The 17,193-nt window shown below is 43.0% G+C and overlaps 1 protein-coding gene across 1 annotated transcript; it reads right to left on the bottom strand.

Moving 5' to 3' along the window:
• Positions 1-1,168: 1,168 nt before the first annotated feature.
• On the bottom strand, positions 1,169-16,350 carry LOC104482600 (scavenger receptor cysteine-rich domain-containing protein DMBT1). Its single transcript, XM_086752830.1, has 13 exons — positions 16,281-16,350; positions 14,591-14,681; positions 13,883-14,217; positions 13,379-13,408; positions 12,569-12,634; positions 11,885-11,965; positions 11,141-11,236; positions 10,054-10,164; positions 5,912-6,235; positions 4,047-4,358; positions 3,325-3,357; positions 1,948-1,986; positions 1,169-1,188 (listed from the first exon to the last, which is right to left on the bottom strand). The coding sequence occupies exons 1-13, from the start codon at positions 16,348-16,350 to the stop codon at positions 1,169-1,171; spliced, it is 1,608 nt and encodes a 535-aa protein (XP_086608956.1).
• Positions 16,351-17,193: the final 843 nt, after the last annotated feature.

Below are 17,193 nucleotides of genomic sequence, written 5' to 3'. Positions count from 1 at the left end.
GAGAAAAATGTGTGCTTTTATGTAGTCAATTAATATACATTGTAATCAGCTGCATGCATTAAGACTGGGAAATGTTAGTGGCAACAGCTCTGAGGAATGGAGTTGTCATGGACAAAGGGCTCATATTAGGAAAGTGTACAGGCTTGAATAATAAAGGTGACATATTACCAGCATTAATGGGAACAAAATTTAATTCCGTTTGTTCCTTGATGTAGGCAGGTGTCCCATGCTCGAGTGCATGCTTTGTATTTCAGTTTCCTGTATGTTCTCAACACACACGTGTGTGTGTTGAGTGTTGAGGGCACTGAGTGCCCTTTACCAGTGTGCAGGTGATAGGACAAGACTTTGAAAGGAAACCTTAGCCTGCTATCTAAGCATCTGAGGCAGTATATTTCCAATTAGTGAGCTGAACTTGCAAATCAAATTTTTCAGAATGTAATTCCCATTGTAGAAAACTAAGGTTCAAACCAAATACCACGGAATATGTTAGAAAGACTCCCACTGACTCAACTTCCAGGGGGGATATAGCTTTGAAAGGGCAGGGAGGCTGGTTTTGTAGGAGTGAGATGATCTGGAGCAAATCTCAGTTTATACTGATGTAGTGTGTCTGCCCCAGCAGTTTTTCCTTCCCTAGTACTTTAATTAGTACAGGTATTTCTCCCATATCATACCAACAGCATTTTCCATTCCTTGATTTGTATGGAAGCCACAGGAATGATCCCCAAAGTTAAATACTAGGTCCATGAGATTACACACACAGCGGAGACAGGGAGCCATGCCAGCACATCGTCAGATCACAGCATTGATAGAGAACTAAGGCTGTAAACCAGAGCGCTGCTGTGTTACTTACAAGTGGTGATGGGTGCTGCTTCAGGAGTTGGAGAGGCTGAGAGAGTGGATGAGTTTGTTACTGTGAGAAGAGAAAAATATGGAATTAAACATTGTCTATGTTTTGAATACATTGATGACTCATATCAAAAGTACTAAACTGTTCACTGCAATTCAAGAAATGACCAAAATTAAATACCTGGTGTTTCAGCTGTCGTGGACTCAGCTGGGACTGTCAAAGAGAAAGTAAAAGCCATGCTTCAGTAACTGTTCTGTTACGGTGTGAGCAAAGCAAGGACTGCTAATGGGGAGGGAATCAGTTTACTCCCAGGATCAAGCATTAGACCAGTTCTACTACAGCTGAAGTCACGCAAAACTGCGGGTTCAGGTGTTGTGTTTTCTGCAGGGGCTGATCCGAGGCATGAGAGAAAACAAAGGTGCAGGTTAGCTGCTGTCCCAGCACTGGGTAGGCGTGAGGTACCCGACCCACAGGAGACCTGCAGGTCTCCTTCGATCAGCGATCAGCCACAGCACCTGGAGGATGCTGCCGCTGCCCAGGGCAGACGTTGGCAGAGCGCCCGGAGCGTGAGCAGCCTCAGTGGGCGGAAAACACATTCCTGTGCAGGCTGCACAGGCCCCCAACACCCTTCTGACCTGCCGCCTGGAAGGGCTCTGGAAACCCGGGGGATGTTTGCTAAACAGCAGTTTGGATGCTGCTGCCTTGGCGGGCGTTGAATTTGGTTGTTCTTGTGGGAAGCACAGCCTGGTTTGTGCAGCCGTGTGGATGCAGCTTTGGGGAGTGCAGGAAGGCTGGCTTTGTTGGAGTGGGATAGTGGAGTGCAAGTCTGGATTTGTACCGGTGTGGTGTATCTGTCCCAGCAGTTTCCCCTCCCCTTAGTGCTTTCATCAGTGTAGGTATTTCTCCTGTACCGATACCAAGCCCCTTTCCCTCCTTTATTGTGTGTGGAAGCCAAGGGAGAGGCGATCAGGGTTGTCCCTAGGCTAATGGTTAAATCCATGAGATCATACACACAGTGGAGACAGGGAGCCAGTCCGTACATGCTCAGAACTTGGGCAGACAACTCAGCATGCAAGCCAGACTAAAGCTGTATTACTTACCAGTGGTAACGTCTGCTGGTTCAGACGTAGGAGAGTCTACTACAGTGAGAAAGAAAAGATGAAATTAAATATTGTCAGCATTTTAAATACATTGATGACTCGCATGAAAAATACTGAACTGTTCACCACAATTCAAGAAATGACCAAAATTAAATACCTGGTGTTTCAATCGTCGTGGATTCGGCTGGGACTGTCAAAGAGAAAGTAAAAGCCATGCTTCAGTAACTGTTCCGTTATGGTGTGAGCAAAGCAAGGACTACTAATGGGGGGGGGAATCAGTTTGGATAAATCCATGGGATACACACAGTGGAGACAGGGAGCCAGTCAATACCTGATCAGAACTTGGGCAGACAACTCAGCATGCAAGCCAGACTAAAGCTGTATTACTTACCAGTGGTAACGTCTGCTGGTTCAGATGCAGGAGAGTCTACTACAGTGAGAAAGAAAAGATGAAATTAAATATTGTCAGCATTTTAAATACATTGATTACTCACATGAAAAATACTGAACTGTTCACCACAATTCAAGAAATGACCAAAATTAAATACCTGGTGTTTCAATCGTCGTGGACTCGGTTGGGTCTGTCAAAGAGAAAGTAAATCCATGCTTCAGTAACTGTTCCGTTACGGTGTGAGCAAAGCAAGGACTGCTAATGGTGGGGGGAATCAGTTTGGATAAATCCATGGGATACACACAGTTGAGACAGGGAGCCAGTCAATACCTGATCAGAACTTGGGCAGACAACTCAGCGAGTAAGCCAGAGTAAAGCTGTGTTACTTACCAGTGGTAACGTCTGCTGGTTCAGACGCAGGAGAGGCTGCTACCGTGTGAAAGAAAAGATGAAATTAAATACTGTCAGCTTTTTAAATGGATATTTTTGCCCTAAGATCCACAACAGCAGCCTTGGCCACTTGCAATATCATATGAAGCCATGTGAGTAACCAGAAAGCACTTGGCTACACGGCTGAGTATTGCTGCGTACGGCTGTGAGCATACATTCTGCAGTGATGCAGCTGGTGCAATGGCACACGTCGCCTCTGGAAAACCCGATAGCGAGACCTGGAGCTTGAGCATGGAAAGAAATAATGCATCAGCTGGTGGTATTTCCGCCACCCTTGAGGGTGGATGGAAACCAGGTGTATGATTGTGTGTATCTCCACAGAGGCAAAAGAGCTCAGTGCGACAGGAGACCTCTGTCCACCGATCCCACCAGGAGTTCGTGTTCACCTGGAATTCTTCAGGGCTAACAATGAGGTAAGAGCTCTCTCACCTCTGAGAAAGCAGGAATTTCGGCTCAGCATTGCTAAAGTCTGCTGTGGGTAAAGTTGTATTTGACTAAACCTGAGATAAATAAATGAACACTGAAGTACTTCATACCTGTTGCTTTAGGTGTGCTGTACTCCAGAGGGACTGTCAGGAGAGAAAATAAACATCAGAAGAAGGAAGAGAGATCCTTCCCTATAGGATCTCTTGGACAGAAACTTCTGAGTCCACAAAGATGCAGTGGTCTGCCAGCCTACACTGATGTCTAGTATCAGACACGCCACATTTATCTAGTGCCAGAACCGCAATCAAAACAATCTCCTCCTGCATCCTCTGCTGGCAGGAATTTTAAAAATTTTCCTCAATAAACTTCACATAAGTTTCCTCACATAAACTTCTATGATTCTATAAATATGATGTGGATCTTTGAAAATGAGTATAAATTAATAAAGAGAAGAAAATATGTTTATAACACTGCAATTCTGACACAAGCACTTTGAGGCTTTTGGGCAAATAGTCTCTGTCCCAGAAGCAGAATCCAGGCTGGTCTGCCAAAACCTAGGGATGATCTCTGGAAGAAAATACCTATAGCTCTGCTCTTCCCTCTCTGCTTCTCCCAGACCCAGGTAGAGTAATCCCTTGTTGGAAGGGTGTGTGAGCCGAGTGCCCCTGGCCCTCCTTCTTGGCTCTCTTCAGCTTCCCTTCTCCCTGCGTGGCCGCTGCCAAGGGTCCTCGTTCCAGCCTTGTGCCAAGCTCCTTTCACCCCTAACCAGCTTGCGGGCACGGCTTAGGAAGCTTAATTCACATGAAATAAAATGGAAAAGTACCTTGAGTACCTTGACAGATAACACCAGCATCTTCCTTGTGGTAGCAGTCGTGTGTGCCCAGCCTCCTGTGAGAGCACTGCTCCAGGGAGGACTCGTCCCCTCCGCACTCCACTTCATCCAGGACGATCTCTCCTGTGCCTTCCCCGAAAAAGGCCTCACTTTTGGCTGAGATGGCATCTCCGCAGCCCAGCTGCCTGCACACAACCGTGGCATCGTTCATGTCCCAGCCATCATCGCAGATGGTTGCCCAGCTCCCATTGTGAAAGACTTCGAGGCGCCCTGAGCACTCGTCCTGTCCGTTCACCAGTCGCAGGGACATGTCTTGGAAAAGCAGAGGGAAACGCATGGACACTCAGCAGGCTCAGAAATGGGCTTTCCAGGTGCGTTTATCAAATAGCAAAAACCAACTTGTGTTGTGCAGAAAGCAGTAAAACCATGAAGTTAATCCTTTTGTGACAAGCCACATTGTGTCAGTTCATCGGCTGTCATAAATCCTTATTCTCACAGTGTGCCATTTACACTTGGGAGTAAACTTAAAGATTTTTTTTTCTCTTTCAGACTCTGCTGTGTGTGTCTGTAGCTAACGTAACCATTCCTATTGCTGCCGTTATTCTTTAACAGCAAAACTCTTAGATGAGCCTCAAATATCTCAGAAACTTATCTTACATGAGTTTACTTTCTTTGAAATTTTTACTTATAAAATTTTTGCCTTCCTACCAGTGCTTAAATCACTATATAAAATTTATCCGCTGTTAAAGCTTTGTAAGACCAATCTAGGAAGAACTCACCAGCTGGAGTGGGCTCTGTTGTAACCGAGGGAGTAACAGGCTCTAGGAAAGGAAACAGAAAAGTGGAGTCCTAGTTTTGCTACAGACTACTGCTTAATAAATGAAAAAAGTAAAAAAAAAGAAAGCAGTAGCAATACAGAGCAACTCACTCATCTCTGGAAGTGTCATCAGCAAAAGGGAGAAGGCTGCAAACTCTTTTTAAAGTGTCAGGTATTAATGGTTGCAGTTACCTTGCAGGTGTAACCTTTAACCGTTTTAGGTGTGGGACACACTCACCAAAGAGACACGTGGTTGCTTGGGTCGTGTGTTCAGCTCCACTCGAGGTCTTTACTAAAAAACATAACTCTATTAAAAATTTGCTTTGATTTTTCCCCAGGGAAAGATATCCCCAGGATAAGGTGTAAACCAGCATTTTTTTTGTGCCAGGTCTCATCCACAGCCCCTTTCAGCTAGGAGTTTGACCTCGGTCATTTCAGGCTCTCGTAGCGTGCCTGCCACGTGGATGAGCTTTGTCCGTGGACCACCACTTGCCATGGCACCGGCCACACAGAGGCTGCAGTGACTTGGGCTCTCCAGCTCCACACGTGTTTCCAGTCAGAATACGGAATTGCTGGAAAACTGGGAATTGATTTGGAAAAAACCTAGAGGAAGTTACTAAAAATGATTTCCTACTAAATACAAGCAAAGGAAATTTGATTTACTAGTCATAGTTCATAATTTATGGGAAGTCAGGACTAGGAGGACTGAAATATAATAGTGATGATGTAAAATTATGGTTCAAATAGTAATGCATAAAGCAGCCAGGTAATAGAGTAGGAAATGGGATGAGATAAGATTGACAATGATATTCCAGCTAACCAAAGGATTTGAGAATTAAAATTAAAAATTAAAATACTAGCTTATATGAATAAACCGCATGAGTTAACAAAATAAAAAAATGTGCAAAAACACAGCAATCCTCATAGGTCTTGGTTTCATGCCTGAAACAATTCCACTGATGGAAACAAGTTATGGATCAAAATCTTAGCTGCAGGCCAGCTTGCATTGCTCATGAAACGAGAGCTTAGGAGAGATGCGCTAGCGTACCTGCGCAAATGACGCTGGCATCCTCTTTATGTTGGCAGTTATGGACACCGATCCCTCTGTGGGAGCACTCCCACAGGTTGTCTTCATCCCCGGTGCACTGCACCTCATCGAGGAGGATGTGCCCAGAGCCTGGACCAAAGTGGGCTTCAGGCACCGCTAGCAGAGCCTCTCCGCACCCCAGCCTCCTGCACACCACCTCGGCGTCCGCCAGCTCCCAGGCGTCGTCGCAGACCGTTCCCCAGCTGCCGTTGTAATAGAGTTCAACGCGGCCCGAGCAGCTGCTGTCACCGTCTGCCAGTCGCAGGGACAGAGCAGGGGTATCTGCTGCGGAGAAAGAGCCCCTGTCACGCGTCAGCGGTGTTTACCCGAAGTGGTGGCACAGCCCATCTTCAGGCCAAGTACCACCCCAGTGAATTCAGGAGCAGGTAGCCCCTGGTGTAGTCGTTCTGACAAAGGATCCTCCCCTGAGTTGCAGTTCTGTTGTAGGACAGATATTATAGATGCTGAAACCCATCTTTCTACATGTGGTACCCAATGGGCATGGACGTAGCCCTCTTCCACAGTGTGCTGATCTCTGGGGAAAATGATCCTCACCCGTGCAGATAGCTGCCACCTCTCCCCACTTTGTGCAACAGAGGGAAGGTTTTCTGCTTTTTCTTTACCATCGTTCTCATCTGTACTGGAGTGCCGTCTAGAGGATGAACACAAATACCCACAGCCAACCTTTTCCTGGGATACCTTGCAATCTAAGGGATGTGGTTTGGGTTTGTTTTTTTTTTTGCTTTTTTTCTTCCTTTAAGTAATGCCTGGTTCAGCTTCTTTTCCCATCCTTGCTAACCCTCTGGCATAACAGATGGCTGGCACAGCAGCACTTCCCCAGAATAGTAGCAGAGCTGTTTCTACAGACCAGGCTCATTTCTGAGAGCTGGGTACTTACTGCGTACTCCACACATTTATCTCACTTTCAGAAGGAAAGGCTTTTAGAGATCTGAAGTTCCAAATTAGTTTTGTGGGCCTGGAGTGTATTTTTCTTTCAGAGAAAGAAATCAGAGACACTGCTGACAACGTAATTGAGTTCCTCCTAGTTTGTGGCCACCATAAACTGCACAAGTATGCACACCTGTCTTACTTATGTCTTACTCCTTCGTGGGTCAGTGATAATGAGGTTTTCATTGTGGGATATTTTGCTGTTGCCTGGCAGCCCTTTGTAACCAGCTAATGTACATCCATTTGGAACGAGGGCCATGTTTCCTAGGACTGTCTTTCTCTTTAATTCCTTTTTGCTGACCATGATCAAAGCTCCTCCCATCTGAGTACCATGCTTGTCATTTACTTCTGCAAAAGCTGGCTGTACAGAAATGCCAGCAGCAACGTGCTTGGCTCGCTTCCCAAGATCTAGGTCTAAACTTCAAGACTGCCAAATGTGATTTCAGTGAGAAAAAAAAGATAATTGAGACAAAAGATAATTAACCTGTTGATCCAGACATTGATATTCACCAGCAATGGTGTTAAATAAAAAGTTTAAGAACTGGAACTTCCTATTCCAGATAGGAATGATGAGAAAGAGGCAGATTAAAATTGTGTATCTAGATCCAGATCTTGATTTAAATTACAGGCAGGAATAAGTTTGCTGTGATTCAGCTGACATAAAAAAATAGCCTTATTGGGAAGGAGGCATCTTTCCTCTTAACGTTTCTACGTAAGTGTAGTATTTCATTAATCTGAAATAGGAACATCAATCTTAAATTTCTGGGAGCACTTTTTCAGAAAATAAGGACTGATTAAGTAACAGTCCCAAGAATCTTTAATGTATTCTTATGGAGGTGCCTCCAGGCAGCTGAACGACAACTTTTTACTTCCAGCAAATTAATAAAAGAGTCATTATTTATATTTCTTAAAAGTCGATGGTTTGTGCTTAGTTAAGTGTAGAATATAATCAAAGGAACCAGTGAGCACTTAGTTTTCCGGAGATTTAACACAAACAACAGTTTGCCTGCAATATGTACAAATGAAAGGAATGAGATTATTAGTTAGAGATACAGAGGAGCCCTTTCTTTCCCTTCAGCCGTTGAACAGCATCCCTGTTACACACCGTGTGTGTAAATAAGATGATTTTTTTTCCTCAGATACTTGGTTGAGTAGATGTAGGCAAAGCACTTAATAGTTGCCAGCACATAGTTCTATAGTAATTCTTAGGAAACCATATATACACCACGTATTAGGTTCCTGAAACCTGCATAGTAGTTAACAGATCACTCATTTAAGAAATTAATGTTCAATTTCTGAAAGCCCAGCAAATAAAAGTAAATCTTGAGGGACCACATTCATTTCTCAGTTTCATGGATGTGTGCAAAGAAGCGCAAAATTCTTTCGTTCAGCTGGAACAGAGCCCAGTCTGTATAAGTAAGGCAAGCAGCAAAATCTGATCAAAGCTCTGTAAAATATTCTTCAAAGTAGGAAAGTTTTCGTTTCTATCCTTTTGAAAGGGAAATGACTGGCAGAAGAAAGGTAGAAAAACACTGACTGAAATTTGTCCTTCACTGTGCTGAAGATTTGTCTGTTCATTTCTAAGACAACATTTGTAGAAATTGGGGTGGATAGATCCTGGATCTTGGACATGAAAATATTGTTTGAAACCAGATTAATGGGTGGAGCAGTAAGCAAATCTGTATCACACTTTCTAGTGCTCCTGCCACTGGCATCAAGTCACGGCTCTGAACTCCTAACGGCATAGGTAAGGCTGTAGAAGACAAGCAGTGTTAAAAAAGGGTTGTAAAGAGAGGAGTTATCGGTTGCCTTGGTAATTGCTTATCACGTTATGCAACATCTTGGACTAACAGATGGCGTGGGTGTTAAACAGCCAGCCAGAGCTCCCGTGCCGTAATGAGATCCTCAGCCCTTGCTGCTGGAACTGGGACGCCGCAGACGGAGTGGCAGAAGGAAAGGCAAGATCCGCACGCTCTCTGGAGGTCAGGATGAGAATTCAGAATGGTCTTCATAAACTGAGTAAATGTCAGAAATCAGCAAGCTGAAATCCAATAAAGAGAGGTGGAATGGGCTGCTCATTGGAAAGGGAAAACCGATGCACAAAGGCAAAGTAATTCTTTCAGCTGGCACTGAAGGAGCATGGAAAATCTGGAAGTTGGTAATGTTAATGCTACCGCGAGCCAGTTCAGTTTCAGCCTTCCTCTCCGAGTGATGCGTGGGAGCTACTTATTCTCCTTGGTGCTAAAGAGACCTCAGCTGCTCGGCTGGTGATTGCACATTTAAGAAAGAGAGAGATAATGGGGAAGAATGAATCAGGAATGTAATAAGCTTGAAAATCATGAGCTCAGAGAAAAGCTTTAAAGAGCTGAATTTGGTTTATGTGGGCAGTGTCTTTCACCATTCTGAAGAGGGCTTTGAAGAGGATGGCCACCAGTTCTTCTGCTCCCTGGAGTCTGCTGGGAGCTAAAACAGCAACTGTAGGCACTACAGAAAATCTCCATCAGTAAAAGAACTTTGAGTATAGTGTCCGACAAAATCTTTTTTGTGTCTTGAAAATATCTGTTGGGTTCAGAGACAAAGTACAGATCTGGAGATTTGCATAGAGGTTTGAAGCCTACTGGTGCTATCAATTTCTGCTTCATTAGAAGAGGAGGTAGGACAGCATGTGATGGATAGGAAGGTCTCAGCTCAGCTGATGGCTGGTGCAAAATGGCCCTGTCTGGTGAAATTCTGGTTTTAAGATTTTTTTAATACCTAAGAAATAATTTCATAGATTCATTAAAGCAGCTCATTCATTAAAAACCTTCAAAGTGTCTTACAAAATGGATGCCAGAACAAGAGTTGGCCCACAAAGAGAATGGGGAAGAGGTGGGACATATGCAGACACACCGCAGCGTGCTCAGCACTGAAGAATGGATAGACCAAAGCTCTGTGTAAGTTGATTTCCCCTCTGCAACGGGGACCACTAAGAGGTGCTGAGGAGTGCATGAATGGGGCAAGCGTAGAAGGTATGCCTAGGATTGTCTCCTAGCCACCTGTCTGCACCTCAGAGACTTTCTGAGCCCCTAATGGTGCCTTGTGTGGTGATGCAGGACAGCGAAATTTTTGCTCCTAAACAATGCAAGGTGCACAGGTTGTATCTGAGTGTTTCTTACCTTCGCTCAGCGTAGATAGTGATGCTGGAGTCGTTAATGGCTCAGTACTGTCTGTGGCTGGGGCAGATGCGATTAAGTCATCCGTTTCTGTGACAAAATAATCTGTTGAAGCTTTGAGGAAAAAAACAACAGGAACAATGAATAATAATGACCAAACATAAATATGAACCAGAATGAAATTTTTGGTTAAAACAATCTGGATTTGTCATTTTGCTAGAGATGTGTGATAATACAGGAAGCTCTGTTTCAGAGAACAATCATGAACTTACCCATTGTACTTCTGCCAGAGCTTCTATCACCACATAATACCATAATAAAGAAATATTTAAAATTTGTATTTTTAAGTTTCTTAGCTACTGGAGAATGAAGCAGTGTGTTCTTAGCTCTCTTCATTGCATACATTTTCCATATATTATGGCTTTCCCTTAGCTCACTTAGACTCAAAACTGAATTTGCAAGTGTAACTTTGTCTCTGTAAGCTGTGCGTAGGATTCTTGGTGTAGATACTGCCTCAGCCTCTGCATTTATTGATGTGGATGCAAAGTGGGAACACAGGAATGTTGAAGGGACCATTAAAGAGTTGAGGAAATACATCACTGGAGAGAAACATCAGTCTCCTTGGTGAGAGACTCCAACAGGGAGGAGTGGGAAAGTATAGAGAACCGGCTTCTGTACTGTGTCAAGTGGTGGCATCTCCACCTTTAGGACTGGGAAAGAACTGTCAAATATTATTGAATCTTTAAGGTGAAGATACCGCAGTCTGATTTAGTCATTGATAGTCTCCACTGTAAAATATCTGCTTTAGCCCAGAAAAAAGCACTCATATTTGGGCACTTTTGCTGATACCTAAATTATGCAAAATGTACAAGCAGCTCAAAGCCTCAAACTGTTCATAATTGCATATCTCCCCAACTTTGACAGCCCAATATTTCAGAAATGAAGGTTTCAGAAGCTGGATTCTTTCTTCACTGAGATGATTAATTAGCAGTTGACTGATAAACTTTATACAGTTGTAATCCTACCAATGTAATCTATTTTAAGCAAACTTTATTATTATTAGATTTTATAGCCTAGTGTCTGTTTTTACCTTCGGCAGCTGTGGAAAGGATTTCTGGAGCTGAGGTACCACCATCTCCTGTAAATGGGGTGGGTGAAATGGGTGATTCTGCAGTACTTTCAGAGTCTATGAGAAGAAGGAAGAACAGCAGAAAGGAGAGGGAGAGAGCATTCAGGTAAGACTGGATGACTGAAATTAGCTCTTGATGAATTTAATTGTTGTAAGGGGCTTGTTCCTTCACAGAGATGTTTGATTTGTGGTTCTCTGTTACGAATATTTTACAGATTTACGTGGTCACATCTTAATCCAGCTGAAAAACCCAAATTAACAGAATATTTGTTTTACAGAGCACTTGCAAAATGGCTATTCTTACCTTTATAAACTGTGGTTGGGATTGCAGGAGCTGATGTGGCATTTTCCTCTGTGTCAATAGTGGACGCAGAAGGCCAAGAGAAAGTCAGGGAAATAAAAAGAAGAGGAGAGACTGTCAGCAATTAGGTGTGAGCATGTGAACTGAAATCTTGATGAAATTAGATTTGGGCTTTGCGGGATATTGAGTCGAGGCATAGCACTTTATTTTTGCTGAAAAAAAAGACTTTCACCATCATTTAATATTTAATAATGAAGATAGTAGCTATTTCTGAGTGCGTTCTTTTACTGCTAGTGACGCAATAGTCACTTGGAAAGCTGTAAAGTGGCCGTTGTTACAGGAAATAAAGCATGAGATTTGCCTTGTGCTTTGGAAGTGACTTTCAGCACGCAAGTGTGCCTCACCTTCGTTGGTAATTGTCAAGGTCCCTGGAGCAGATGGTGTGTCAGTCCCTGCTGTGGCTGAGCTGGGTGCAGGGGAGGCATCTGTGGAGGTGGGGAAATACGTTATTAAGCAGAAACACCACCATGTACAAGAAAGGTATTTCAAGGATGTGTGAAATCATTAATACTCCAGGCTTCATGGAAAAAAAAGTCAGTTCCTCGGACTTTAACTTTTGGTAATGGGGCTCAGAACATCTTCCCACTAGCAATTGTAAGTGAACTTGGGAGACTGATGCAACTGGTGCGCCTCTCAGCAGAGTATAACCACACCTTATTTCCACTCTATCTTTGCACTAACTTAAGAACCAGGAAAAATTAAGCAAGGTTATTAAAAGAATTGAAGGTGAAGAGAACGTCCAGGTCAGAGTGCCTCAGATGAACCAGTTGTAAAGATCTCACCATACATACATGCAGTCTTGATAACTGTATATGCCGGTAGAATTACTCACATGCGTATTTTGCCTCCAGCTCCATTTTCCTATGAAAATGAAGATGTTGGCCATTGGCTCTTCCAAGGCTAATTACATGCAGAGTAATTAAATATTTTTACTGAATTCCCGGTGTTCCTGTCTGCTCTAAACAAATTGCGTATATTATGCAAAGTTTCCGCACGTGACATTTGCAGTTTGTTTTTTTTTCCCTTGCCTTTGCCAAGAGGAGTCTGGAGCTCTGTTGATGCAGAAATGGTAGTTTGGGGATTCGTTGAGGATGCTGGAAGTTAGAGGAAATAAATTATTAGAGAACTGTAACAGTGATCATGAGAACTCAGACATTGGTGAAACAATTTAAACATCAGGTCTTGTGCAGTGCTGGGTTAATGCACCAAACTTTAACTTCTTGGTAGCGTGAGTGACATTTCTGTTGATTAATGAACTTCAGAGATACTTGCCAGTGGTGCCATCAGTGCAGAAATGGATGCACAGAGTATGCAGCAAGAGTTCAGGACTACTGCAATGTGGTTTTGCAGGTTCAGGTCTTGAGGATAAATAATTTTGGGAACCAGTCTTTCACCTCTGGGCTACATATGGTCAAAAACTGCATTTTAGTGCTCTCTTCTTTGTGGCTGTGTATTATGAAGAGCATTAATGATTAACTCAGCACTTGAAAATGCCAGGAAACATGAGTAATGTCCATACTTTAAGGTTTCCAGGGTGCTATCACGATTTCAGGAACAGTAAAAAACTAGGAGTCAGAAACTTAGACCTGGAGTGTTAAGACTCACCTTATGTTTTCCCTAATTAGTAGTAGATAAGTGGCAAATACAGTTCCTATGAGCAATGCAACAAATAGAAATAATGTTACTGTGGATGAATAAATAGTAATTTGGAGCATGAACCTTTCTAGAATACTGTCTGCCAAGAAGTTGTAATCACGTGATTTTTGCATTAAAAATTAGTCTCTAAGCATTTGGTGAGACTGTGAGGAGTTAATGGACTTAGGTCTCAAGAGCCTTACCTGTCGGTGCAACCGTGGAGTGTGCCGATTCTGTGAACGTGGAAAAAAAAAGCAAAAATTTGCTTTTATTGTGCAGTTATTTGTATTGCTTCAAAATAGGCTTCTTCTAGCTATGCAGTCTTTGATTTCAGTTATGTTTATGCCAGGGGTGTTAATTTTTATTTTCACTTCAGACGTGCCTGGTTCACATCTGGATGTGCTTCTATTGCCTCTTAACTGGTTGTCTTTCTCATCTCAGGAATGGCCTGTAATCAGATGTTGAGTAAAGCGGTCCTGAACTACCTTCTTATACTCAGTGCTTGCTGTTACTGATCTTGGTGTTTTGTCCAGGATGTCCTTTTGTTCCTCGGTCGTGCAGACCAGCCTAAATACAAGTAGCCCCCACATTTAAACAGTTCAGCTCTAGTCTGATTTCTAAGCTCTGCTCTGATGTTTCTTGCATTTATGGTCAACAGGAAAATCGAAAGAGATTTTTAAGAGCGCGTAACATCTTTTTTTTTTTACCTGAACAGATGACGCTGACATCCTCCTGGTGCCCGCAGTTATGTGCGCTCCAGCCGCCGTGCTGACAGTCCCAAAGGTGAGATTCGGTTCCTTTACACTGCACATCGTCCAGGTGGATGTCTGCTCTCCCAGGGCCAAAGTAAGACCATCCCAAGACAGAAACAACGTGACCGCAACCAAGTTGTCTGCATACGACGCTGCCACTGTTCACACTGAAGTGATCGTCGCAGACTGTCCCCCATTTGCCATCGTGGTAAATTTCAACCCTCCCGGCGCATCGGTCCCCTCCAGATGCCAGTCGCAGTTGTGGCTCTTCTGAAAGCGAAAATCTACAGGTAAACATCTCAATTTGTTTATTCCTGGGATGTCTAAACTTCTTACATCTAAGCTTGCATCCCCATCTGTGCAGGGATGGGCTGCCCAGTGTTTCTGCATCCCCAGTATCCAGGGCTTACTGGGGAACACCTACAGCGTTCAAAGCGGTACAGGGCGGGGAGCTGAACAGCGGAGCCCGGATCAGTGGGGTTAATTGAGCCCTGTTCACATGGCTCTGCTGCGTACAGGGACCTGATCTATCATGGGAGGTTATCGTTGGCTGTGCTGGTGAGATAACCAGCTCACCCAGAGCTGGCTCTTGTAACTCTACCAGTATGCAAGGAACATTGACACTCAGGAGCATGTTAAACCCTCTTACCTTTGGGTTTAAATTTGTCTTTTATCCATTTTACAAATTTATTCCACAGTAAGTTTTCACCTCCGGTTGCTGAGTCTCCCGATGAGCTCCACCAGGTACCACTCGCTGTGGCAGATAAGAAAACACATTAGCATTGACATAATGTATCACAATTCTATGTATATTTTAAGTTTTGCTGTGAGATGGTACCCGGTATGTGTTGATACAGAGTTAGATACAGTAAGTGTGGTGTGTTTTCAGAGTAATCCTGCGGTTTGTCCCTGTGTCTGGAAGGACATGCTCATTTCCTTATAGTTCAGTGGAGGATGACCGGAGAGGACCTTATTTCATGGCAGCACAAAGAGCAAAGGGATCAAACCCCAGAAATCCTCCTGTACATCCTTCACCTCCAGCTAAGATCTTCATGGGGGTCCCAACTTTGCCTAACTCCATAGTGAAGAATATACTATATACAGCTAAAGGTGTTTAATAATGTATGTTTGATTAACCAGACCATGGCATCATGGTTCAGATAGCAGGGGGTGCAATGGTCTTCCAAAACAGGATACAAACATGTAGTGTGATCCTGTGCTTCTGATAATCTGTAGTTTTAGCCACACAAATACCTTTGAAAATCTACACATATTCACTGAAAGAAAAAAAGGATTTAGGCTGCCAGGAATTAACGCAGTGCTTTCAGATGGCAGCTTTTGAAAATAATGTCCTTGCACTTTCGGAATTAGCGTGCTCTGAAGAGCTGTGCCTGATTCAATCGGTAAAATCAGGAGGAATTTCATTTTGGGAATTTTTTTCTTCTTTTCAAACTGGTGTTTATTCTTCAGACACTCACTTTCACAGACTTTTACTCTTGTGACTATATCAGTGATAGTAAGGCCTTGGGTTTGCAAGACAGGATCCTAAGTGATTTATCCAGTCAAAGTTAATCCAGCCTACAACAGGTCAATCAAAGACAAAAGTGAACCTCTAGAATAAGAACAAAGATTATAGGGTTGCTGAAGTGCTGGGATTTGACCACCTTCTTGAAATGCAACTGAATCCTCTTTGATGCTGAACTTCCCTCTGGGCTGCCTTTGCTCTTGTCTTACAAATAATTCAATATAGCCAAGCGCTTAATCTGCACTCTATGAAATTATGTCTTTTTGTAAGTGATCGACAAGACTTTATTCGTGGTGCTCCTGCTGACAATTAAAGATCAAAGTATCTCATTCAAACTAGCAAGATTATAAAGAAAGTTTAGGGTTATTTTTCCTTGAAATTTGCAGGAACATGGCACTGCAGTAAAAGTGTATTTCCATCCCGGTCTGGCAGGCTGCTGTGTGTTTCTTTTTCTCTCTCTTAATTTTTAAATTTACAGTATAGAAGAGTTTAAATGCAAAACTAGAGTATTAGAAGAACTTTTGGAGAACAATTTCCCCAAACTCTTCCACTCACAGAAGAGAAATGAAGAAAATACTCTTCAGCCTTCTTTAGCCTATAATCTTCATAGGTTATATTTGGAAATATATTTGGAAATATAACCTATGCATTTGGTCTGAATCTTTGAATTAGAACGCAAAGTAAACCATCAATTTTATGATGCAAAGCTTCTCAGCAAGTTCTCTAGGAGACTCTTTGCCACCACTTCCTCACAAGCCAGCCTGTATTAGTAACTAACTCTGTCTGTAACATTTCCCTGCAAACATGAAAAAATTTTAGACACAGTACCTGGTTCAGATAGAAGAGTAGCACTTAACAGAAGCAACCAGGTGAGACTCACTTGAGGGTCCATTTTCATTGTGGTTGTCTGTTCTAACCCAAGGCAATTTCAGAATTTATACAAAATCAGTTCTGGTTTACACCAACGGTGTGTGCTGTGCAATTTGATCTTTCTTCCTGAACTTCCAGATCAATGCCAAGGAAGTGATTTACTGAATATTTTCATTGCACAGGGTACATCCAGACATCCGGATAAGTAGATCCAGATCACAGTGCTGTTCCGGACTGGCTACCGAGATCTTCCCAAACACTCCCTGGGCACCTTTGTGTCCATGTATTGATGATATGGTTGTTCCAGGAAGCAGTGATTTACTTTTGGAGATTAGGCTGTTTGGTAAGGATTCTCATACCACCAACCAGTTAAGTTGTTTTCCAACTTATAACCTACTAAACCTATACAGCTGGAAAAGTTTTGCCTCTAGCAAAACCATAAATCCAGCAGGATCTGTCCTGCCGCACAGTTTTCTCCCTGACATGAGGTGGTGGTCTTAGCACCACTGTGGTCTCTGATATGCCAAAGGATGCCTCCAGCTCTACCTGGGAGCTGGCAGGGAGAAGATGGCTCCCAGCTAGAGAGAGGAAGAAATCAAAGCTAAAGTTTTGTAGCTGATTTAAAAGTGAAGATAAATTCTTTCTTTCCATTAATGTGTTTTTTTTTCATTATTTTCTTAACACGGTATGATGTGTGGTATCTATCTAGATATCCATGTTCTCGATATCCATCACAATACCTTCTTGAGCAAAACCAGCCGTGTCAAGTATCTAAACTCCTAGTTCTGCGTGTGGATTATTTCAATTCAGTGTGATTTCCTGAAGTAACTAAGTGGGTTTATGGTAGATCCTTATCAATATATTTCTATCC

Source organism: Chlamydotis macqueenii, chromosome 7, assembly GCF_036417535.1.
Source record: "Chlamydotis macqueenii isolate bChlMac1 chromosome 7, bChlMac1.mat, whole genome shotgun sequence".
Taxonomy (NCBI): domain Eukaryota; kingdom Metazoa; phylum Chordata; class Aves; order Otidiformes; family Otididae; genus Chlamydotis; species Chlamydotis macqueenii.
Note: the sequence above shows the minus strand (reverse complement) of the source record. Positions and strands in the feature narration are given on the sequence as shown.

Coding starts and splice junctions, on each gene's coding strand:
- LOC104482600 (XM_086752830.1), bottom strand. CDS start 16,350: ATGAAAATGGACCCTCAAGTGAGTCTCACCTGGTTGCTTCTGTTAAGT. Junction 14,218..14,590: donor GTAAAATGGATAAAAGACAA/ATTTAAACCCAA, acceptor TGAGATGTTTAC/CTGTAGATTTTCGCTTTCAG. Junction 11,966..12,568: donor CCAGACTCCTCTTGGCAAAG/GCAAGGGAAAAA, acceptor CCACCTCCACAG/ATGCCTCCCCTGCACCCAGC.